General features: G+C 47.4%; 3 protein-coding genes across 4 annotated transcripts in view; all 3 read left to right on the forward strand.

Moving 5' to 3' along the window:
- Positions 1-1703: 1703 nt before the first annotated feature.
- On the forward strand, positions 1704-11387 carry LOC309411136 (glutathione S-transferase theta-1; the record flags this gene model as incomplete). 2 transcript variants are annotated; one of them, XM_082007685.1, is made up of 6 exons in its annotated part: positions 1704-1815; positions 1950-2006; positions 6255-6342; positions 7443-7593; positions 9826-10002; positions 11052-11387. In XM_082007685.1, 6 exons carry the CDS (start codon positions 1704-1706, stop codon positions 11250-11252), a joined length of 786 nt encoding a protein of 261 aa, XP_081863811.1. In that variant the 3' UTR covers positions 11253-11387. The 2 variants fall into 2 exon arrangements, with proteins under 2 accessions (XP_081863811.1, XP_081863812.1); XM_082007686.1 differs by lacking the exon at positions 1950-2006.
- Positions 11388-14751: 3364 nt separating this feature from the next.
- DDT (D-dopachrome tautomerase) lies at positions 14752-16018 on the forward strand (the record flags this gene model as incomplete). Its single annotated transcript, XM_082007871.1, has 3 exons — positions 14752-14859; positions 14938-15113; positions 15946-16018. The coding sequence occupies 3 exons, from the start codon at positions 14752-14754 to the stop codon at positions 16016-16018; spliced, it is 357 nt and encodes a 118-aa protein (XP_081863997.1).
- Positions 16019-19578: 3560 nt separating this feature from the next.
- Positions 19579-23177, forward strand: part of CABIN1 (calcineurin binding protein 1) — a gene marked incomplete at both ends in the record, with an annotated part of 120477 nt that continues 116878 nt past the window's right edge. Inside the window, 3 exons of the mRNA XM_082007744.1 lie at positions 19579-19754; positions 20891-20948; positions 23076-23168. Coding sequence (XP_081863870.1) covers positions 19579-19754; positions 20891-20948; positions 23076-23168 — 327 coding nt within the window. The remainder of the gene's footprint in view (positions 19755-20890; positions 20949-23075; positions 23169-23177) is intronic.

Here is a 23177-nt window from a genome sequence, read left to right on the forward strand (position 1 = left end):
ACGAAAAATTCTCAGTGATATCTCCGGGTAGGGACATGCAACCATTCTGAAGCACAAAGACTTCTCAGACTATTACGTGTGCAGAGCCACATTCACGCTCCTTTTCCCCACTCCCTTAGCATTTAAGATTTCCTTGCACTGAAGGAGTTTGACACGAAGTCAAGCACCTGCCAGAACACGAGCCTTCATCTCCGGCGTGTCGGTGCTGCGTGCAGGTGCTCTAGAGGGTAAACTGTACTGCCGGGGAAGCGAAGGGTGTGTGCACACAGCCCCTCTCCCTATTCTGGCCAAGGAACTGAAGAAATCTTACTATGCTGTTCTAAATCTGAACAGTGACTCCGAAAACAAGTGCATGGTGCAGCAGACTCAACACTTCATGTTATTCAGACTCTGCCAGACTGACAAGTCTAATAATCCCCATTCCTAAGGAGTTCTCAGAGCAAAAGTCTTGGCAAAGTGGTATAAAATGAAGCACCTGAAAGTGTTCCAGTTTGTAATTTATCCAGTCAATGAGCTCCTGGCTCACTATCCAAACCTTTTCACCACCCGCTGTAATGACCCTTTACACAAGTAAAAGAGCAACTGATCTGCCAGTTCCCTCTCCCTGAGGTTCCTGTGGCTCTTCCCATGGATTTGTGCGTGACATACAAGCTCTCTGGCACAGCGCTGATAAAAAGGTGTCAGCTGAGCCGAGGTGGGTTTGACTGGGGGTGACTTTGCTCCGAGCGGTTCAGCTGCTCTGTCTTCCAGAGTCCCAGAAGTCCCTGTACTCAGCCAGCGTGTCACCTTCCCCGAATCACACAGCTGTGACATGCTGTGGGCTCCGTCCAAGGGCTTGATTTCACTCTGAACTTCTTTAGTCCTCCTCTGCTTGTGTGGAAACCTGAAATGACAAATACCAGGGAGAAATGAAAGTCATTTGACTGTGAGTATGCAGAGGTAAAGCCCACAGAGAAATCCTCCAGGCTTCATGGCCGTGCAGGCATCACCTTGCAGCGCTGGGCAGAGACTATGTGACCCAAGAATTATCTTCTGAACTGAAAACCATGCTGAGATGTAGCGGTGCAAGATTAATGCTGGCTTAGAGATGTCGTGCAAGGGCTCCGTTTGCAGTGTGACCCTTCCCTGCAGGACCACGTTTTGAAAAAAAGCATTTTCCTTGTGAGAGCCGTGGTGGGATGCTGCGGGTGAGGGTGGGCTGCCGAGCCCCTGCGGCGTCGGCCAAGGCTGTGGAAGGGAGCGACAGCCCCCCGTCCCCAGTGCTTAGTACCAACCACTGGTAATTCTCCGTTACTCGTAAGTTACCGTTACTCGCAAGTTACCTTCTGCTCCTGAGGCGGGCCCGTGGGCACAGCGCCAGCCCTAGCGCGGCCAGGGCTGCCTGACCTTGTCCCCCCGCCCCTCCCGGGGAAGGCTCTCCCGGCCTCCTCCGGCATTTTCCCGTCCTCTCGTCGCCCCCCGGGAGACTGTCACCCCGAGGCCGCCCCCCGGCCCCGCTCCGCGCCCCGCGCAGCCGTCGGCGGCCGCCGCCGCCTCCCCTCAGCGCCGAGGCCGCGTCCCCCGCCCGGCGCAGCGCGGGGGAGGGCACCGCCCGCCCGCGCTCGGCTCGGCCCCCGCCTGCCCCTGCGGGGCGGCTCCGGGCGGCCGCCGATAGAGCCGCGGCAGCCTCCCCGCGGGCCGGGCCGGGCCCGGGCGGCGGCAGCATGGGGCTGGAGCTGTACCTGGACCTGCTCTCGCAGCCCTGCCGCTCCATCTACATCTTCGCCCGGAGCAACAACATCCCCTTCGAGTTCAAGCACGTGGAGCTCTTCAAAGGTGGGGACGGGCACGGCCGCCCGCCCGCCGCCGAGCTGCCCCCGGGGCGGTGGTGGGCGGCGGGGCCGGCGCCGGGGCGGGCCGCAGCCCGCCGGGGGCCGCGGGCTCAGCGCTCCTCTCTTGGCTCTTGGCAGACTCGGTGCTGGGGAAGAAGCCGGCGGCGGGGAGCGGCGCGGAGCAGCCCCGCGCAGGTGAGGGGAGGGAAGAAAGAGGAGGGGAGGGGAGTCCGCCCGCAGCGGGCACCGGTACCCCCCGGGCGTCCGTGCTGTCAGGCCGGGCCCGTTCCCGGGCGGCGCTGGGTGCCCGGCGGCGGCCCTGCGGGCAGGGAGGGGACGGGCCCCGGGGCGCTGGCAGCTGTAACGCCGTCCCCGGGCGGGGGCCGCGGGGGCCGGGCTGAGCCCCCGGGCGCGGGCAGGGCCGCACGCTGGGCCCCGGCCGCGGCCTTTGGACAGAGGCGGCCATCGCTCCGGTCCCGGGTCGCGCAGCCCGCAGGGCGGGGGGGTCCCTCACGACCCCAGAGGAGCCCCTTGGCGCGTCCCCCTGCCCGGCCATCGCCCCTCCAGCCGCGCTCCCTGCACAGCGTCCCGCCGCCTCCCGCGCTGGGCTGCCGTTCCCTGGGAACAGCCACTGAGCCGGTTCCGACTGTTCCCGGAGGGAACTTCAGTTGGGTCTGCTGCAGATCAGTGGAGATGCCGGATCGGGGGAGCGTCCCCTCCTGCCGGGGCAACAACAGCCCACGTTTGGCGAGGCTCAGTCTCGGCCGAAAGAGGAAACACTTGAACCCTGGAAGCCAGCAAAATGCTGGAGCCAGTGGAAGCGGGACGTCACCCCTCATGAGCGCGATGCAGAGCTCGGAGGAGGCTCATCTCTGGTCTCATCCTGGTGCCCTCTCAAGACAGGGCCCATCCTGCCTGAGGAGGGTGAAACAGGTCACGCCTGCCCAGACTTGCACTCCAGAGCTGAATCCACTCCCAGCCCCTGGCAGCTCTGTTTGGCCCCTTGGGTCAAGGGGTGACCGGAGCTCCTCGGCTGACCTGAGCAATTTTAAGTACATGCTCTGCCGAGGGGCTGTAATACAATGGTTTGACCATGCAGCTCTGACTCCCAGAGCGGTCTCATAGCTGTGCTGCATCTATTTTTGTGGATCCCCAAGGAATGTTCCTCCAGCCATTTCTAGCAAATTAGTCACAGTGACAGCCGAGGAGTGCTCTGGGAACGGTGTACTTAGCAAAAACACTCAGCTGTTCAGACTTGTCCAACTGTATAAGATGACTATTGCCCATTTATGTATTGCATTTTCCTAGTAAGTTGTTACTTTTTTGCCTAAGGCAAAGCATAGTACTTGGAAAACCTTGGCTGAGGAGATGATTAGGCAGGGACATGACTGGCAATTATTCTGATTTTTTTTTGTTTTTTCTCCCTTTTTACATCTGTAAAATCTTGTCCACTGCTCTTTTTACCCACCCGTAAATCTCCTTCCCTACACTATGACTTATGGTTAAGAATTCTTCCTGTATGCAGCCTGCCCTGCTTTTTGGCAGTGTGTACTCTGCTTGTTAAAGTTATTCCTCAAAGCCCAGCAATACACACGGTGTGTGTGTATATATCCTTGAGGGACATCAAGACCTAATTACACCAGATGCAACTGATGTTAAACAGCCCTAAGTCAAGTCAACGTCACAGGAATGATAAAGATGGGCCACCATCTTTAAAGATACCCCTAAACAAGAAGGCTAGTTCTACGTGCTGGAAGAGGGGCACAAGCTTAAACTCTGCTAAATGGTAAATACAAATATTGGTCTCTATTTTATAAATAGAGAGCAAGCAGTCCCACTGAAGCACCAGCGGCAGAGTCTCAGCACAGGTCTTTTGTGCCTGTATGCAAAGACCCTGTATGAGCCAAAGCAAGTAAGGTGCCACCTCTGGGCTGCGGTGCAGTCTGTGCAGCAGACACTGACCTACTGTCCAACCTGCTGTAACGACACGTTAGTCCCATCAGGGGACTAATATGTTCAGCACTCCTGCTAAGACTGCTACATGATGAAAGCAGCCTGAAATCTGATTCAGGCTGCCCTCGCCCACTGCTTCTCCTATCGTTGTTTCTCAGTTGCCTGCTCACTTTATTACCTGAGGTAATAAACTTTATTACCTTTATTATAAACCTTTATAAATTACCTTTATTATAAACAGTTTATTACCTGAGGTAATAAACACAGGCAGCAGAACAACCAGACAGCTAGGTCTGAGAATTGACTGCTCAATGTTGTAAGCATTATTGATTTGCAGCTTTCTGCTGTGTTTTTCCAAAGACTACCTGAACGCTACATCTCTCACCAGAGCTGGGGGTGTGACGACCACTGGCCTTTGGAGCCCTTCTAAAAGCACAGGACCAAGCACCTTCCCAGAGCAACTCCTTGCATGACACTAGGTTTACACAAATTTGCCTCACTGCTTTTATGGTATAAATCATGGGTGTAGGGCACCCGGTCCTTGTACTCTGCCTGCTGGCTTGATTTTCAGGATTTCTTCTCTTATATTCAAGTTTCTCAATTATTAGGCCTAACTTGCACTTTCTGTCTGGCTCTTATTCTTAAGAAACCCTTTCTTCTGGTTCTGCTGTGCATGTAGAACCCCTTACCCAGCTAAGCTGGAGGCCACCGTCACTGCAGGTAGCCAGAGACATTTCCCAGTGAGGTGGGAGACGTGGGTTTGAATCCTCTCAGACAGCAGATGGATATGAACCTTAGTCTCCAATGAAGCTACTTACACCAGAATTTAAGAAAGCGCTTCTCAGAGGAGGAACAAGATAGAGGCTGGTCAGCTAGACAGGAGAAGGTGGTGGTAATGTTTGCTCTGCTTGATTTATCTCATTACGTGAAATCAATATTGGAAAAGCAGTCTGTAATTTGTAATGCAGCAACCTTCCTTTCTCCTACCCTGTCCCAAAGCCAACTGCAAATAAACATGATAGTCCAAAGGCTGGTTTTATTTCTTAGAGACTATTTCCTGCTGCACATTTGTCCAGGAAAGCAGACACTGCCACTGCCTCCTGAATGGGGGCAGGTAGTTCTTGGGGGTGTAGATCACTGTCTGTTAGTTAATGGCCCTTTTTTTTTTTTTTTTAACAAAGGGATTTTAGTACAAGACCTCCTTCTGGTCAGGCTGATTTGATCAGGATTTGCACCCTGGAATGTCATGTCTCCTTCTAGAGAGCACTTAAACCAAGCAAAACAAACAAACTCCTCACACCGTTTCTTACATAGGTGTTCCTGGACTTTTGTACAATTCCCTGGCATTTAACTGCTGACTAGCAAGTCCAATACCTGTACTGGGAAACTGAAAACCTGATTAGATAGTCAGCTCTTAATGCTTCCAAACTCAAGGGACTGTGGAATTTAAACTCTTTTATGGGATGGTGTCTTCCTCTTGCATTTTTCTGACAGAGGCAGGTTGACGTGCAGAGCCAGGAGTAGTGCAGGGTAGAGGTGTTTGAGCTTCCTTGCCCCTAGCAAATGTCTGCTGTGGCTGAATGAATTATTTAATGAGTCTACTGTTGTATTGCTGACATTCATATTTTTCCCATCCCAGCAAAAACTCTGGAAACATCCTCAGCTGCATGTCTGCTGAGGGATCAGCTCTGTTGACAGCATTTGCTTGCTTTGTAAATGCTCAATTCCCTCTGCTCTTCAGAGACAAACAAACAGGAAAAAGATTTTGCTCCATGTGTCTATAAACCAGCCGGGTTCTCTTTGATTAATTAGCCACTGCAGTGATCTCTGTGGGCACAAGGCTTTTCCGTTGGTTTCCATCGTGACTCTATCCTAGCTGGAGTCAGCCACATTTACAAACTGCAGGTAAATTACTTTGTTTTGGTGTTGCCTGTGGGAACAGGAGCAGGAGTAGCAACCATCTGCTCGTTAGGATGCTCTGCATGCAAACTCAACTTTTCCAGACCCTGCTTCCTTGGCAAATATTAAGTATTTTTTAGCTGTTCAGTTACCTCCATCGTAACTTCTGTCTTTCCCTCCCCATCTCTCAAGCTGCAGGACACACTGTTCTCAAGTCAAGTCAGCTGTTCCTGGTTATCTGCAATAGTGTTTTGAATACCAGTACCTTCATTGTGGTATCTAAACACCTCGCAGGGAGAGATTTTTTTCAGTGAGTTTTGCAAGTATTACTGGTACCTGAGTCAAGCAACAGAATTTCTCTATAGAAACGTGAACTGCTTCATGCCCTGTGCCTGGCCTGAGCCAATGACCCTCAGCAGATAGCTTGTACACTGACTCTTTGATCTCCTTTCCTTTTAATTGTGAAATGTGACTGTCTATTAGGGAAAACCTAACAGGGGTCACTGATTTTCCAATTGGCTACAGGTATTTAATTTCTCATTCACTGGCACATGCACTTCTAACCTCTGACTTGTCTGTTCATGTTCTTAGGGCCATCAAATAGTGAAGGAGCTGGCAAAGTCAGCCTCTTGAAGAAAGTACCAGCACTAAAGGATGGAGACTTCACCCTAGCAGAATGGTAAGAACTCAGTCCTTAGACTTCCTTGGCTACCAGTAATCTGTGCAGCACTTAGGAGATGCCATTTCCACTGAATCATTAAGGATCATGGAATTTATGAACATGTTAGTTATTTCAATAGTATAACCTCATTTGCTCTGTTTCCATTTTCTGTTTGAATTATCTTTCAGAATGTAAACAAATCAGCTGACTTAACTTCTTGATCTTACCCTGAATGCACTTACCTCAAAATGGGATTATAAACATTTCTGGGAAATGTTTAAAGCTCATAAAAATCCCTTTTACCCTAGGAAAAAAATCTGTTTATCTGCATTAATCATAAAGGCCAAGTGAACACCTACAGAGATAAAATTTAGGTTTTACATGATAAGATTAATGTGGAGACTGGTTAATGGTGTCATAATACTGAAATAATTGAACTATTGTAGTGTCAGCATAGTAGGAGTATCTGCATTTTCTTCCATTTTGTCAGCACGGGATTTTCTGTGGCATCTCTTTTTGTAGTAACAGCCTGCATATTGTTGCAGACGACCAAGATATTTTTCCATCTGACTTCTCCTGCCAATTAGTGAAAGCATAAACATCTGGACAAACAGAAAAAGAGTCTTTAGGCTCTTCTTGCTGGGACTTCCACTGACTTCAGTGGAAGCTTCAGGCTAGAGATAGGTCTGATGAAAAGGCAACATAACCCACTAGAGAGTTTAATTTAGTATACAAGCACATAAACATGTGCAGGTCTCGGAGAGATGGGTCAAAACATTTGAGGAACAAGTGGGGTTAACACTGCTGGTAGATGGTTATGGAGGTTTATTGTTTGTTTACCCCAGTACTGTCAGCAGTACTCTGCACCCTAGAACAGTGCTGTGGCTTTCCAGCAGGTTAAAGTTTTCGTGGGAACGAAGGTGATTAAGTGCCATCTCTGATGTCAGCATGAATTAGATGTCTATATGCGGTCCCTAGACTCCATCAGAAATCCCGATCTGAATGCCTTTTTAGTGGAAGCAGCATGTTCAGAAGGGGCAGGAGAGGGATCTTAGGCAAAAGCATTCTGCAGCATAACTCCCTGACCCCTTTCTTGTCTCTTGTTAATGCCCGAGCAGCACGGCCATTCTGCTGTATCTGAGTCGAAAGTACAACACTCCCGACCACTGGTACCCGTCAGACATACAGAAACGGGCCCAGGTAGATGAATACCTCTCGTGGCATCATGCTAACATCCGGGCTAATGCTCCTAAGACCATGTGGATCAAGGTAAGGAGACTGAATATTAAAATGCTGGTGAAGTGAAGTTTTCCTGGCAGAATACTGAGCATTTGAACGGCCCCAGTTTGGAGAGAGTCTGTCACACCGAAATAAGAAACCTAGGCCATTCCTAGCCGAGAGGAGCTGTCGGAGAGGGAGCTGTTCCTAATTGCTCAACATCAGGATCTGGCAAAAAGCAGCTTTGGTCATTTTGGTTTTTTCCTTAAAGTAGGTCTGATACAGAAGGTCTCAAAGCCCGACAGACTTCCATTGCCTGGATTTGTGAACGATTATATAACAGATTGGGTATTGCCTCCAGGGGCCTCCCCCTCACCGCACAGCTGTGTGGAGTGTGCGCACAGACAGAAGTTTTGCTTCTTTGGCGAGCGTGTGCTTTGTTGCTGGAAGCAGAAGGGCTTGCGTTCTTCATACAGCAGGTCCCTGCAGCCCCATCAATGGGGAAATCCAGAAGGAGCCTTCTGCTTCCAGCCCACTTAGGCGCTTCTCTGAAATCGGCTCAGGGAGAGGCAGAACAGAGACACACAGAATGGCAGAATTTCTTTATTTGGTATGGTCAGATCGATTTACATTTAGGCAAAATTAACAGAATCGCCCTGAGGCAGAAGATCATTTAGTACCAGATGATTTTGCTGGATACCTATTTCCAGCCAACTCACCAGACAGTTAATGCAACTATCCTGGGAGAGACCCAGGTGCAAATATAGCCCTGCAAGTACAGCTGAGGTATGGAATTTCAGATGAAATCAGGGATGCCAGTAAACACAGAACAAATTTGTCCTTGTTTGTGCTCAGCAAAGCATATCAGGACTCATTTAACATTTTGATTTATTGACATTTGAATTTTTGGCTAGACAGTAGAGAGAAGCAATTCAAACATGACTCAGATTCATACAAGAAGCAGTTTCTTCCAGTCTCTGCAGGCTGTTATTGCAGTGCTCCAAGGGAAAGAAATCCAGCTCATTGCTGCTGCTGATTAGATAACCCAGATACAGAAAAGGTCCTCAGAATAATTGAAAATAGGGAAATGTATAAAGCCACCATGTAATTGAAGGCTTGTTAGCTAGATACGGGAGAAGACAGACTGCCCCGAGATACAGAAAAGGAAAGAGAGAGAGTTTCAAGCGACTACCCCGAGATCTCATCATGCATAACTGGAACCACTTAGGAAGAGAACTGGCCCTGAATTTTCTGATGAAATAGATTCCACATGTATTTGGCAAAAATCCTGGCTTGGATTAAGCAATCCCAACTTGAATAGTTGAATATACTAGCAGCAAGTAGAAATTCAGTCCACTCCCACCAATGGGAATTTGTATCTTTAATTCTACTTCTCTAAATAAACTATTTCTTTAGCTGTGGTAGGTGGAAGCAGCGTAGTTGTGAAACACTGCGGGCTCCAACGGTGCATACGCCTCTGTGAATGGTGACAAATCTTACTGAAAGGCAACTACCCCGTGTGCCAGCAAGCCTGCGGAGACAAGGACCGCACTTACATGATCGCTCTGCAAAAATTTCCAGTGGTTTAAAGAATGATGCTTGGGAGGCCACAGAAAGGCTGGTGTAAAAATGGCGCTTACCCACTCCCAGCCTCGCTGGCTGCTGTCACACAGAGGAAGCCATTTCCTGCCTCTCCAGCCAGCGTTGATGCATTCCAGTCCCTCCTACGCTCCCTGCCACAGCCACCACCGTGCCCTCCTTTCCGTCACCCCACAGGACAGGCAGCTGCCTGCCTGCCTGCCTGCCTGCAGCGCCCAGTTGCACAACAGGGTGGATAGCAGGAGTGGCTGGTGGGCAGGCAGCCTGCTGACCCATCTGGGCAGGCTGTTGAGATGGAGGACGTAGCAGGGGTGACTGTGGCAGAGACTTGTCTTCCCTGGAGCCGTTGCCCGTTTTTCTTTTGTAACCCACCACGGTGGAGCGGGAGGGCACAACTGCCAGGCACAAAATGAGCTGGATCCTTGGCTTCATTCTGCACATTGCTGCCCATTAGCTGGAGGTTACTGTCACGGCAGATCAGCCGCTTAGGACTGCTTGTGTGCCCTCCGTCCATGAGCTACTTGGGACTGCAGCAGTCCATGAAGCTCTGGCGTCATCCCCTCCTGCCGCTTTGCCGCAGGATCATTGGTGCTCATGAGTAGTTCATGGGGTGTAACTTAAGTGACTACCACCAGCTCCATGAGAAGATGGCCGACTGTACTCTGAAGTCCCTTCTCTCCTCAGGTGCTGATTCCCCTCTTCACAGGGCAGCCACTGCCCTCCGAGAAGCTCCAGGAGGTTATGGAGGGGCTGTCCACTTCCCTGAAGCAGTTTGAGGAGAGGTTTCTGCAGGACAAGGCTTTTATCATCGGGAGCGAGATCTCTCTGGCAGATCTTGTGGCCATTGTGGAGCTGATGCAAGTGAGTGCTGGAGTGTGGTAAGGAAGTCTCAGCACAAGGGAAAACAGATGCTGCTGGGCAGAGAGGGGAGCAGCATGTGGTAACACTTCACTTGGAAGAGGAGTGAGGGCATATCTCAGCAGAACTGGCTGAAGACAATGAGGAGAATATGGGAGTGGGTTCAGAAAACCAGTTAAAAAAACCCCAAAGCTGGCTGCAACAGATCTCTCTTGTGTCTGTCCTCTAACAATACTTCTTCTTCTCCTTCGTCCTTTATCATGACTTTATTTTTAACTGCCAGAGAAGGAGGTAATATATAAAAGTGAGAAGCAATAGCAGACAGGCGTGAGGAAATAAGAAAATGATATAGGAATAATTTTATCATACAAGAATATTCTTCTTCAGATGGTACATGCGTAACATGCCATATCTGGAAGATGCAAGACTGAACTGCAGATAGAGGCAATCAAATTAATTCTGTTACAAACTGGTTGTTCTCTGCCAGACCATCAGGGCCTGGATCCTGCAGCCCAGAAGTGATTCCTTCTCCCAGTTCTGTATCCCAGAGACTGAAAAATAGCAGTTCTGCTTCTCTATGGCATTGTGTTCCGGGGAGTGGCACAGGCAGAAAGTAGAAGAGGGGTAGATTATGTCAACTAAGACATCAGTTCAGTTAAACACTTAGCGTTTTGTGCCGTGGTTTTGCTGTGTAACATGGCACTCCGTACTGCGGACTGTGCAGTTGTCCCTGGAATTGTCAGCCCACCACGTCTTCAGTGCTGTAACTGAAAGTCACAATCAGTGGTGGTCGTCCCTGCTGCTCGTAACAGTTGTGCTGGCACTTGGGAATTGACTTGTAAATGCCCTTTAAAATACGCACTAGCTTCTGTGTCACCCCCGATAGATAGATCTGACCAGAGGAGATTTCCCTCCTTCCTTGTGCTCCTCTATGAGCTCTTCTTCACTTTTTTTTCTCCTGCCTGTACCTGCAGGTACACTTTTGGTGCCTGTCGTCTTGGTGAAGAAGTGACTGCCCAATGTTTCACTGTCGCTCTCTCCCCTTTCTGCAGCCTGTTGGAGTTGGTTGTGACATCTTTGAAGACAGGCCTAGGCTGATGGAGTGGCGCAGGCGGGTGGAGGATGCTGTGGGGAAAGAGCTTTTCTTCCAAGCCCATGAGATGATCCTCAATATCAAAGAACTGAGCAACATTCAAATTGATCCACAGCTAAAAGAGCACCTGGCACCTATGTTGATGAAGATGTTGAAGTGAATTAACCTATCTTACCATTTTTCCTGCCTTTTTTTTTTAAAAACTTCTTCTCTGACCTCCAGTTCTACATGTAACTGGAAAGAGCACTGTAATTCTAACACAGAAATTGCAGAGTGGTCCCCCCCTGCCCCAGGCCTTTCCTGTATCTTTGGGGGTGGAAGCTGGGGAAGGTTTAAGGCCTGAAACATTAAATTTATACGAAAGGCTGAGGCCCTACAGGTCACTTAACATGTGCATCTGGGTTTTATTTCAGTGTCAGTCTTTTCAGAGATGGTAGAGACACGAACAGTATTTCCTGACAAAATTTGAGGCAGCCTACAAACTGGGAACATTAGAGAACTGTGTAGAATGATTTCATCTGTTTTTAACACATGCTCCTTCTCAAGGGACAAGCACTGCAAAGCCTGCCTGATCCTCACCTTCCCAGCACGTGTCTGCACAGTCAAGTACAGCACAAAAGTACACGCAGTCACAAAAGTGAAAAAAGACATTGAATTTTTTTTTTTAAAGTTTGTTATTGCTGAGGCATCTTGCTTGGCTGTCCATGTACATTCCGCACTTCTATTTGCCTTTAGGTTCCTGTGAGAAGTTTCTTCATATTCATTTACAACTGTGAATCTTTGTAATTCTTCAGTTTAACTACTACTCTTGATTTCTGAAAGCCTGGGTTTCGTTGGTGCTTGGTCTGCCAGTACGCATGTGGCAGGGGCAGTTCCTGGAGATTCGTCCAGGAAAGGCCAAGCCACTTCAAAAAGCTGATGGTGGCCACAGCCTTTGAGTAATTGCCTACCTAAAATACTCTGTTGATACTATGCAAGGAATACACTGAAAGAGTGTGTCCATAGTGTTTCTTGAAAGAGAATACAACAGCAATCAAATTGTTTTTTTCTGCAGTAATACTGTAATAGCAATCCACATTTCTCCTACGAAAGGCAGAGGAGGAATAAATCTAGATGTGCTCTTCTGAGACTGTTTTGGATGGAAGTTCACCAAGTAAGTCACCCTATGCTGCTGAAGTAATAAGAGAGATTTTTGTGGCATTGAGCAACATATGCATCAAAATAAAAGGACAGAGTTGTTTTGGAGCTTTTGGGCTTGTATTCTTGGCTGTGTTTATTTCTTGTTAGCTGTAGCTCAAATACAAACCCTTTTTGTACTGCAGCACAATTTATGAGGTTAAACTGAGAGAATCCAACCATTTCTAGTTTCTTCAGTTGAAAATAGCGAATTGTAAAGGATGCAGAAACTGGTGCAATATCTATCTCTGCATACTTCCATTCATGCGTACTTGTTGCCCTTGAACCTTACCCTGAAATCCTTGCCCATGAACACTTCCTGTAAGGAGTAAGACAAAATGAGTAAATAATTTGGGAATGGCTTCTCTCACTAATCAAATAGCTTCTTTTCTTTCCAGTACTGCCATGTCTTGGCTAGTTACGTTTCTCCTGTTATGTTCTGTAAAACCTGATGTGTTCTGGTGCTGTTTTTCACTAAGGTTTCAGTTCTAGATACTACTGATTGAGTCCAGAGCCTAGGGAGATCTTTAAATTCCCTGACTGGAAAGAGAACTCCATTATATACTTCAGCTTGCATTAGCAGGAAATTTTGTTTTGTGATTATGTTCTCTATAAAGACAAGAGACCTGACTGAAGGCGCTCTCTTTTCATGAACCAAAAATACTAGAAACAGACACACTTTTATTCCCACCCTTCCTTTCGTTTCTTCCCAAACAGTAGCCGAGTAATACGATTTTATTGATGTTTTATTCACAAAATATTGTCTACAACTGAGTTAAATTTTAAATGGGAAGTTGTTGATTTTTTTGATAATTTTGTGAGTGGAATTGCTAAGTGGATGATGACACGTGCAAATGTCTGCAGGAGGGAAAAAACTATCATGATTTTCCAAAGGCTGAGTATGTTTGAGACTACTTGCTGCTGTGCTGTCCTCTCTTGGATGTATGTTCATCCCCCTACAAGCATTTTAATCTCTCGCTCCAAGACAGAAACAATAAAACAAATATCTTTAGTTTACTGAAAACTCTGGGAGGCTGTGAACAATCTGCCATTCACATGGTGAAACATCAAGAACAAAGGACAAAGCATGTCATTAAAGACGTTTGTGACAGCCCCATGTCCTGTTGTAACTGCTGACATCCGATACTTGAATCTTCTCTTTTCCTTTTGGAGGGTCCTCTGATATGCTGGTTTCTTGTCACATGGGTTTTTTTTGGCTTTGGAATGAGAAGATATTTTTAGTATTTGAAGGAATGAGAGAGAAACAGAAAAATGGATCCTAAATGGCATCTTACCTGGAGGCAATGACTCCCAATAATCAGGCAGTGATGGGTTTGTTGCCTGGGTTTGCAAGGTGGCTGAATACCCTCACTGCCTTCATTTTGGTGACAAACTCAGGATCATCTCTTCTGTTTACAAGATTGTATCTTCCTGTAAATTTACCTTGGAATCTAACATTTTTCCTGGGTTATTTCTTCTGCTGCTTTCCAAGATTTGAAGGGAATGTCTGTATTACTGCTTACCACCTCAAGCAGCCACTCCCTGCCAGCCTGCCGTGCCCTGTCCTCTCTGGTTAGGTCTCTCTCTTCACAATCTCTCTCCTATAAATCTGTTTCTAGCCTTATTGCTGGCTGGTTTATACACACTGCTCCTGATGCCAGTATTGTCTTCATTAGCAGCATTTCCTCCAGGAAAAAAAAAAAAGAGCAATTACATCCATTTTCATTAGGATTGTCTAGAACTGTAGAAAACCAAAAAGTCACAGTATACAGGCCCAATTTTCACAACCGTGCTGTGCCCTAAACAAGGTGACCTTTTAATCTAGCTGGTTGATAAACTTCTGCTGTAAATGAGCACACGTAACCCTCACTGGACAGTAGCTCAGCTTCTGAGAAACCTTTGATCTGTGGATTAGACTGTCCCCGAGACCCAGCCTGCTGGGGTTGTTTTTATCAACTTTGGGGCTCAAAGTCCCGATTGCAGAACCTTGTTGGTAATTACATATATTGGATAAAACAATAAACCTCTCTGCTTGCCTTTTAATTTCTTGTAGTGCTGGTTGTTCTGAGAAGTCGCTGCTCTTCCATTCTGCGGTGACCAGAAGTGACCTCCCCGCGGCAATAAGGACCATCGCAAAGCTCATCTTGCCCTCACGGTCAGCGAGGTGCCATTTTTCGCCCTCACGGTCTCTAGTACATACCCCAGGAGCGCACATGGCAAGCAGCCGCGGGCCCGAAAGCCAGCTGCTGCAATTGGGGTAAAACGGCGAAAAGCCAAGGCCCTGCCTGGGGCTGGCACCGGGCGAGGTGCGGCGTGAGGGCAGGTGTTACTGCCCCCGGCGCCGGGAGCTGCGGGGGTGGTGCACGACCCCGCCGCAGGCTCCCCCCCCGCCGGGGCTGCGCTGCCCAGGCCGCTCCGGGGGCGGAGCGGGGGCCGGGTCGGGCCGGGCCGGGCGGTGCGGGGCTGCGCTGGGCCGCGGCGCCATGCCGTTCGTGGAGCTGGAGACCAGCCTGCCGGCCGGCCGGCTGCCGCCGGGGCTGGCCCAGGAGCTGTGCGCCGCCGCCGCCACCATCTTGGGCAAGCCGGCGGAGGTGAGCGCGGGGCCGGGGCGGCGGGACCGGGGACGGCGGGGCCAGGGCGGCGGTGACTGACAGTGCCTGTGCCGGCAGCGGGTGAACGTGACGGTGCGGAGCGGGCTGCCCATGGTGCTGTCGGGCTCGGCCGAGCCTTGCGCCCAGCTGCTGGTCTCCTCCATCGGCGTGGTGGGCTCGGCGGAGCAGAACCAGCGGCACAGCGCCCGCTTCTTCGATTTCCTGACGGCGCAGCTGGGCCTCGGCCCCGAGCGGTGAGTGCGGGCCCGGGCCGGGGGGCTCGGCCGGCCCCGGGGGGGTCGGACACCGTGCCTGTCCGTGGGGGCAGGGAGAGCGCCCCTTCTACCCGCCCCACGGTGTGTGTGGTCTGCGGACGTATGCAACGCAGCGAACAAAAGTATGGGAAGGTCTTCAGAGCAATGACGGTGATGACGTAGGTTCCCATGTTCTCCGTGAGATTAAGGTGTAATAAAGATCCAAGAGTAGATTGCAAACATTAAGCGCTCTTGGATGCCGAATCTCAGACATGCGGTTTAGGTCCAGATAAACCCATGGGCTCGTTTGCACTCGTTGAACGGTCTGGGAAGTGCTGCTCTCCGAAGGGGAGTAGTTCCAGTTGGTGTAATTGGTGCAAAACCCACTGGGAATCGGTAGAGCTTTGCAATGGGGTCACCATGTCAAGTGCTGGGACAGCGCTGTTCCTGAAGGTCAGCCATGTCCCTCTCTGCCCCTCTTCCCCGTCTGCCCAAGGAGAGTAGTAGCAGTTCCCTGCCCTGGGTGCTGTCAGGGTAAATACCCGACAAGATTATGAGCTGCTTGGGTCCTTCAGAAATGAACAAGTATCCCACATAAACAGTGTTGAAAGTCAGTCTGCTTTTCAGTTTATGTATCCACATAAGTCTGGCACCTGTTTGCACCCTGCCTGTACGCAGCTTATTTTTGCTTCTGTTAAATTAACACCATGAAGTGTGAGGCAGCGAGAGCTTAGTGCAGATTTTCTACCTTGTTGCAAGCTGGGTAGGTATAATATTTATTTGTCAAATAATATTTCCTGTCCACTTCATTTTTGCTTTCATACCCAAAAAGGATTCTCATCCGCTTTTACCCACTGGAGCCCTGGCAGATCGGCAAGAACAGAACAGTCATGACATTCCTGTGATCCCTTGAGCGGCCAGCTGGAACAAAGCAATGATGAAGACAACCCAGAGATGACCAGCTCCATCTATCTACTTGTTTCCTCTTATGATCAAATCTGTGTAGCTCTGCACCTTCACCTGTATGATTCACTTCTGTCTTTGCATCCCATGCACACAAAACTGAGGAGTGGGGCAACCAGCTGTACTAATTTTACTAAAATAGTTCAAGGTCCTTGTCTCAAGCCTGTCTCATAGCCCAAAGGCTCTCCCGGTGCCTCTGGCTAAGCCACTGCAGTGATCACCAGTCTGGTGATGGCCATATGTGGACCTAGAAAAAGCTGTCTTGTAGCAGCAAACAGTTTAATTCCAGAACAGATTTGGCTTTATTGAGGACCAGAGGGGTTCTTGGGTTCGTCCAGGTTTTTTTATAATTTGTAAGGCAGAAGGATCCTTCTTTCTGTTTATCTGTGGCAGCAGAAGGGTCCCAGGCTGGGTAAGAAGACCTGGAAGTCAAATTCTTCTCTTTTTCAGGCTCCCTGAAAGCCCTTTCTGGATTATTAGAAGGGAAGTTTATGCATTTCTGTAAGTGTTTATTTAAGGCTCACGTCAGATCTTTTGCTCTGTGTTCTACCATTGCCACCTCTGGTGGCTGCTCCTACAGAGTTTTATTTGTACGCAAGAGTTTCACAGCCAAATGTTTGTGTGCCAGTGGCAGCATGTAGAGGAGAGAGTTGCTTGTGAAGAATTGCACTGTGCCACAGGAAAATATTTTGCAGGTTCTGCTACTGCTAGCTTTAATTCCTGTCATTCACCCAGCTGTTCAATATACTTCTCGTCACCCTGCTGTTACAGGGAATTTTGAGACGATACAGCACCTCACTGTGTTCTGTGGATGGTATTTTCAGCTCACTGTCCCTGCAGGAAAGTGTTCTGGGTTTTTAGGACCCATATGCTCCCTCACTTTATAACTGGAATACATATGGCATTTTATTAAAACAAAAACCTGGTACTTTTTATGTATAATGTTATCTCTGCCTTCCACTGATAATGAAAACATTTATCAGTTTCCTTTCCACTTTGTGACTTGGTCAGGTTGCAGACAGGGAGCTCAGAGGAACTGAGAGCATGCCCCTAGGACATGGAGGTCCATAGGAACGCAAGGCTGAGGGGTGCTTCTGTGCTCCTTTGTCATTTTTATGTGTTTATGACTTGAGGTCTCAAGATGAGAATACTCATTCTCATTACCATTTGAAGTTGGTTGTTCCCTATGCAGCATAAACATCTTCCATGTTTGCAAAATCTGTCAGGACTCTAATACCAAACACAAATTTGTGTATCAGGCATGGGGGTCTGCACCTTATCTGGTTAATAAAATGTATCAAAGCCTCTTGGCTAAGTGTCAGTTTATTGGCTTACAACGTTGGGTTTTTTAGCTCTCGGTGCTTGGAGTCGGGTATCGTGGCAGCCTGAGTCCCTGCACTTTTTCAGGAGGCCTTTTCAACTAAAGGTTTTTGAAACTTGGGTAACAAATAGGTAGGTGAACAGAGCCTGAGACACATGTGGAACTCAGGAGTACTCTGTTGCAGGGAAGAGGGTGGACAGCCCTGGCTTTGCAAAAGAGCTTGACCAACTTGAAGGTGAACACTCTGAAATGCAGAAAATAATGTCACTTTAACTCTGGTCTGCAGGCAGCTCATTTCCTGGAGGTTCTTCTACCTCATGAAGGAACAAGCACAAACTCTTGCCAAAGCTTTTGTTTCCTTTAGAGAAACCCTGCTCTGCACTGTGCCCCAGCTCTCCTTTTTTGGGCCATGTTGGCCACTGCTAGGCACTGCCACAGGCTCTGTGCCGCCTTCTTGCCTTTGGCTGCTCTGCATGTGGGCTCTTGCCTGGGAGCGACTTCCCCAGCATTGCAGAGCTGAGCAGGGAGAGATGAGGAAAGAGGGAAAGCTTAGAAAAGAGCATGCAATGCAAACATGTCTGGATAAAATGGGTCCTCAGCGTGACTCTCCCACCTGTTTCCATGTTGTGGCTGCATTCTGGCATTAGATCTGACAGAAGGTCCCAGAATAATGCAAAGTCATGGCGGAAGTGCTGGGTCAAGGACCATCTTGAGAACGTTACGGTTTATGGACTTCCAGCTTTTTTTATAAGAGCAGTAAAATATTAATTGAAGGATCATTTGGTTGTGAGTTGTTTGTGCTTTGGTCTGAGCCAATTGATACTTTTCTGATCCTGGGATCTGTCAGCACAGAATGAGATTCTGAGAGTCCTATGAGGTTGTGGTTGGCTGTTTTCCTTCATGAACTGCTGGTGCTGAATATACTTTTTATGTTCATGTTGATCTGAAGAGATGGCCTCTTTTTCCTCCAATGAGCTAATGTTATGTTTCCTAGTTGGAGAAAATCAGACACACCACCTTTATCCATGGCTCAGCCATAATCTTATAAAATCCCTTTCCCTTGAATGCTACATGCAGAGTGTCCCTGTCCCATGAGATGGAGCCTGCTGGACAGCTGGATTTAGTATCTCGCAGCTATGGTAGATCTTTTTACTGTTGCACTGACTCTCTAACTTCCCAGGCTTAACCTCCTAAGGTTAACCAGTATTTCTGCTCCCAGAAATGGCCTCTTGTTTTTTGAGAACTCTGTATAGGCATATTTGCAAATTCAAAGGTAATGACCCAATTTTGAACACTGTGTAAACATTTCCTAGCTTCAGACCTTTGACGTAAGTGCAATCTCTGTAATTACACAAGAGAGGATCAGTGAGGCCCTGAGCATGCTGAAGGGCACTACTGATGGAAAAGTATTGCAGAATCACAATAGCTTTGGAAGTTATTCTCCAAGCACAACTGTGTGATGCTGCTGTTCACGGCAAACCTGTGCTTAGTTTGCCATGATGGAAAGGTGGCCATTATTTTCTGCTGTCAACGGGACCCCAGAGTTCATACATTTGGCACGAAGAAGACTCTTCCTTATAGTGCTAAGTGCTGATTAAGTGAAACACTTGAGCACAAGTGTAACTTCAGTGTGATTGTGACCCATTGTAACAAGAGGTGGCTTTAAACCTGTGGTTACATCCCACAGATGGAGCAAGGCCTGAGTGTGCTCGTCAGCCTGTCTGCACAGAGGCTGTCCCCACATGGCACCTGCACCAGGACGGCTTGTGTGGGGCTGCAGATGGCACACCTTTTCTTTAAGACTCGCTGCAATATGATCACCTTACATTTAAATGATTTCCACAAGGAGCTGTCGCAGTTCTTGTTTGGCTTGGGTCACTGCCTCACATCATCCTGCCGTCACCTCACAGAAACACCTCCCACACCTCCCGGAGGCATAAAAGCATGCTCCCATCCCCAGCTGGCAGCACGGCAAGTTTTAGGGAAAAACAGCAACTTTGGGATGATTTCCAAACCCACTGGAAAGGGCATGCGGAATTTATTTGAACTTTTGCACACCCAACCCCACAGCTGGGCCTAATGCGCCCCTCGGCCCCATCAACCCCAGCCCTAACTGCGGCCCTCCCCGCCTCCCTGTCCCCAGCGTTCTGATTGGCTGTCTAAGGAACGGCTGCTCGGCCAATGAGCAGCCTCTTTGTTGGTGCGCGGGGTTCCGGGGGTTCGGAGGAGGTTGCCGTGGAGACTGCCGGTGTGGCCGTGTCTCCGGGGAGTCGCCGCTCGCTTGAGGCAGCCGCTCCGGGACCGCCCCTCCCCGCCGGCCGGGAGCAGCGCCGGTATCCCGGGGGCGGCCCTGCGAGGTGAGTGTCCCGCCCGCCCCAGCGCCGTGGAGGGGCCTGAGGGGCAGCCGGGGCTTTGGCCCTGCCCCTGCGCAGCCCGTCGGTGAGGGCTGCGAGAGCCTGGCCCGCCGCGGCGGGGCCTCGCCTGCTTCCCTCCACAGAGCCACGGTCAGAGGCAAGCGTGGGCTCTCTCCCTCCCCCGCCTCCTCCCGGCCCTTTGTGCCACCCTGTGGGAAGTGGAGCCTGGCAAGAAGCGTAAGAGGCGTCCCTGCTCCTCTTGGTGGAAGGTTACCGTATTTCGGTAAAAACGGCTTTTGCTAAAATGCGGCGGAGGTGATCTTTGCAATGTTAAAGACAAAAACCCAAAACAAAACAAAAATAGATTTTTTTTTTTTTAAACAAATGTGTATTTGCAGTGTATGGATCCCAAGTGTAGCAACAATAACAAAGGCCAGGAAAGCCCAAGTCACTCCCTTTGTTTCTTATTTTGAAGTTGAGAATCACACAAGCTCTGCGAACAAGAGCTGATATTTGAAATTTTTACTTGAGTTTTAAGCTACGAAGATAAAAGGAGATAAGAATTTGAAGGCAAAAGGCTTTAAAGAGGTATTATTGCCTTTTCAGGATGTGCTTACCGGTCATAGCTACCGGTTTACAACTGAGACACTCTTGTAACTGAAAAAATTCAAACCGGTTTCTAGTACTTTATGTTAAAGACTAATTCTTTTTTTTCTACCTAATTGATGTAATTCCTCTGAAAGTGCTTGTAGTGATACACTTAACTCCTAGATGTTATGACACTGTTGTAACTCAGTCCACAGATAAGTTTGCAACCATGTACAGTACCCGGTTTAAAAAAAACAACCACAAAACAACCCCCCTGCCTGCCTGACACACAATATAAAAGCTGTGTGGAGGCAATATCCTTCTGTTTTTCGAAAGCATTACACTGTTCTGTTCAGTTATGCTCTCTCAACTTGTGAACACCAGAGAGGAGAAGTGCTAACTATTTGTTACAAACTTTATGTCTAAATAAAAAGTAGAATTAAAATTGTTTCCCCACCTTTTATGTAGTTGCAGTTCCACTGGCAGTCTTAACCATGGAAGTAAACTCTTGATTGTAGTCTGTGTCCTGTCGACATCCTCTGCCACCTTAGGCAAGATTATGTGGATTCAGCAAAACACTTGAGCATATTTCTGAATATAGGCATATCTGTAAGTGAACTTAAAACCACTACATTTAAATATGTAATTGGTTTGGGATCTTGCTTATTTAGATGTCATAAGTATATGCACTTTCTGTCAAAACCTGAGACGTTCAATATTTCTGAAAGAGATTACCATTAATCTCTGTGCATATATTTTCTCCATATGCAAAGTAGGCAAGGAATCCTTGTCTTGAAAGAGATTTGAGGTCTTATTAATGTTTATTTAGTGACTTAAGGAGAAAAATGCTGTATTGCTATGCAGTTGTCAGTCTGATTTATCTGCAAGCGAGGAAAGTAAGTGGGCAAGCAAAATACCATTGCTGCATGAATGAAATTCCTGTCAAAGCATTATTTTCTCTACCTGCAGAACTAATCATGATGATGTTTGCATTAATTCAGCTTATAGTTTAAAACTCCCACTGCTTCCTGCTGTGGTTAATTCGGGACTTACTCTCTATTAATGTAGTCTCTAATATTAAAGACTGTTTTTAGCCTGTCTTGCATGTGTCATCTTTTTGTTTGAGTTGATGGGAAGATCTTACCATATAGCAGTGGAGCTTTTCTAAAAAAGAAGCACAGAAGTCTTACAATTTTTTGCCTTTACTAACATAATGTTTCAAGCAGCTAATAGAATACAAATTATGGCTTTAGTTATGAGGAAGTATGATTTACAGATTATAAATCTGTATTTTCCCCTTTAAACTTTTTATCAGTGGTAGAAAGACTGGAAATATCAGTATCCTTCCTTGAGAATGAAGAAACAGTAGTTAGGAAAAGCTCAGTTTCTTTTTTTTGTATAAATCTAATAGATCTAAGTGCATATGCAGTAGCTATAACTTGGTTTTGCATTAGAGGCAGTCTGTAGAAGTCAGTCAACATACTCAGAAAAGACAGCTGTTTTATAAACACTGGTTCTGTTCTAGCAGGGATAGCACTAAAGAAAACATTTTTAATCAGAGGAATTTCCAGGCACAGGCACCATTTTGAGCAATGGGTTGACTAGCCACTAGCCACTGCCTGCTGCAGAGGCAATCTTACACAGATAGCCTTCCATTTTTTTTTCGTTTCCTGTTCTGTTAATATTCGTAAACGCTGTGGTTTCTAGACATGAAAGAGCACTCTGGTTTGTGCTATAGATAAAAGGTGCAGGAAAACTTCCGTAATTTTTTTTTTTAAGTAACTGAAGATAAACTCATAAGCTATCATGATTCATGCTCATAAAATGTCAGAGTATTCAAGAAGGTTTTTTGAGTTTAGCTTCTATCATTAAAGGGATTAATATTGTAATGTTGTTAATATAATGTATGTTCATTAAATATTATACAGTAACTCAGTAACCTTATAGCTGTAATTACATTGCCAATACTTCCACTCCCCCCTCATTGCCAGGACTAGAGTCTTGAAAGCCATCCTGAAGTAATGAATATGCTTAACTTCGTATTTTATTCTCTGTCTCTAGTTAAAATGCACTTTAATGTTACTGTTCCTATGTGGTAGGGCAGTTTATCTCTTGGCATGGGGTGGTGGTGACATAGAATTATTGACATATTGATTAAAGTATTCTCAGCCTGTCCTTTACTTCTGAATGCTTTCTTTATAGACAGAATAAATACTCTAATCCTGTTTGCTTTCCAGATCTGTTTGTGTTTGGCCCTTCCTGCTAATCCTGGAGAAAGACAGTGTGAATAGCTGTGAACATGGTAAGGGCTTGCTGAGATCGTTTTTGAGATGTTTTGGTAGAAATAAAATTGAAAATTTTCTCTTTCCCCAGAACTAAGAATAAATTGTCATAATGAGAATATTGGCTTTGAAGTGATTGTAGTTAGTGGTAAATTTAAGAATTTGAAAAAAATCACTGTGATGCACGCATCTGTTCTAGGGAAGCCGCTGCTTGCAAGACACTTGAAATTTTGTGTTTTCATCTGATTTTGGAGGGGAAATGGTTTGGATATTTTATTATTTGTATAGTTATTGATGACTAAATTCGTTATAGTTATTGCAACTTTATGTAGAGATCTCTTAGTATTGTCCATTTACCAAGTAAAGTTAAAAAAAAAGAGAAATCCAGTTTGCAGGGGAAACTGTAACACATATAGATGTAATGTTTCTTGTCGCGTCTTGACTGTCGTTCTAGATTCGAATAGCAGCACTGAATGCCAGCTCCACAATTGAGGATGACTATGAAGGTACCTTCAAAAGTCATAAGACACAGACAAAGGAAGCTCAAGTAAGTAAA

The sequence above is a fragment of the Phaethon aethereus genome, assembly GCF_964289735.1.
Source record: "Phaethon aethereus genome assembly, chromosome: 17".
Lineage (NCBI taxonomy): Eukaryota > Metazoa > Chordata > Aves > Phaethontiformes > Phaethontidae > Phaethon > Phaethon aethereus.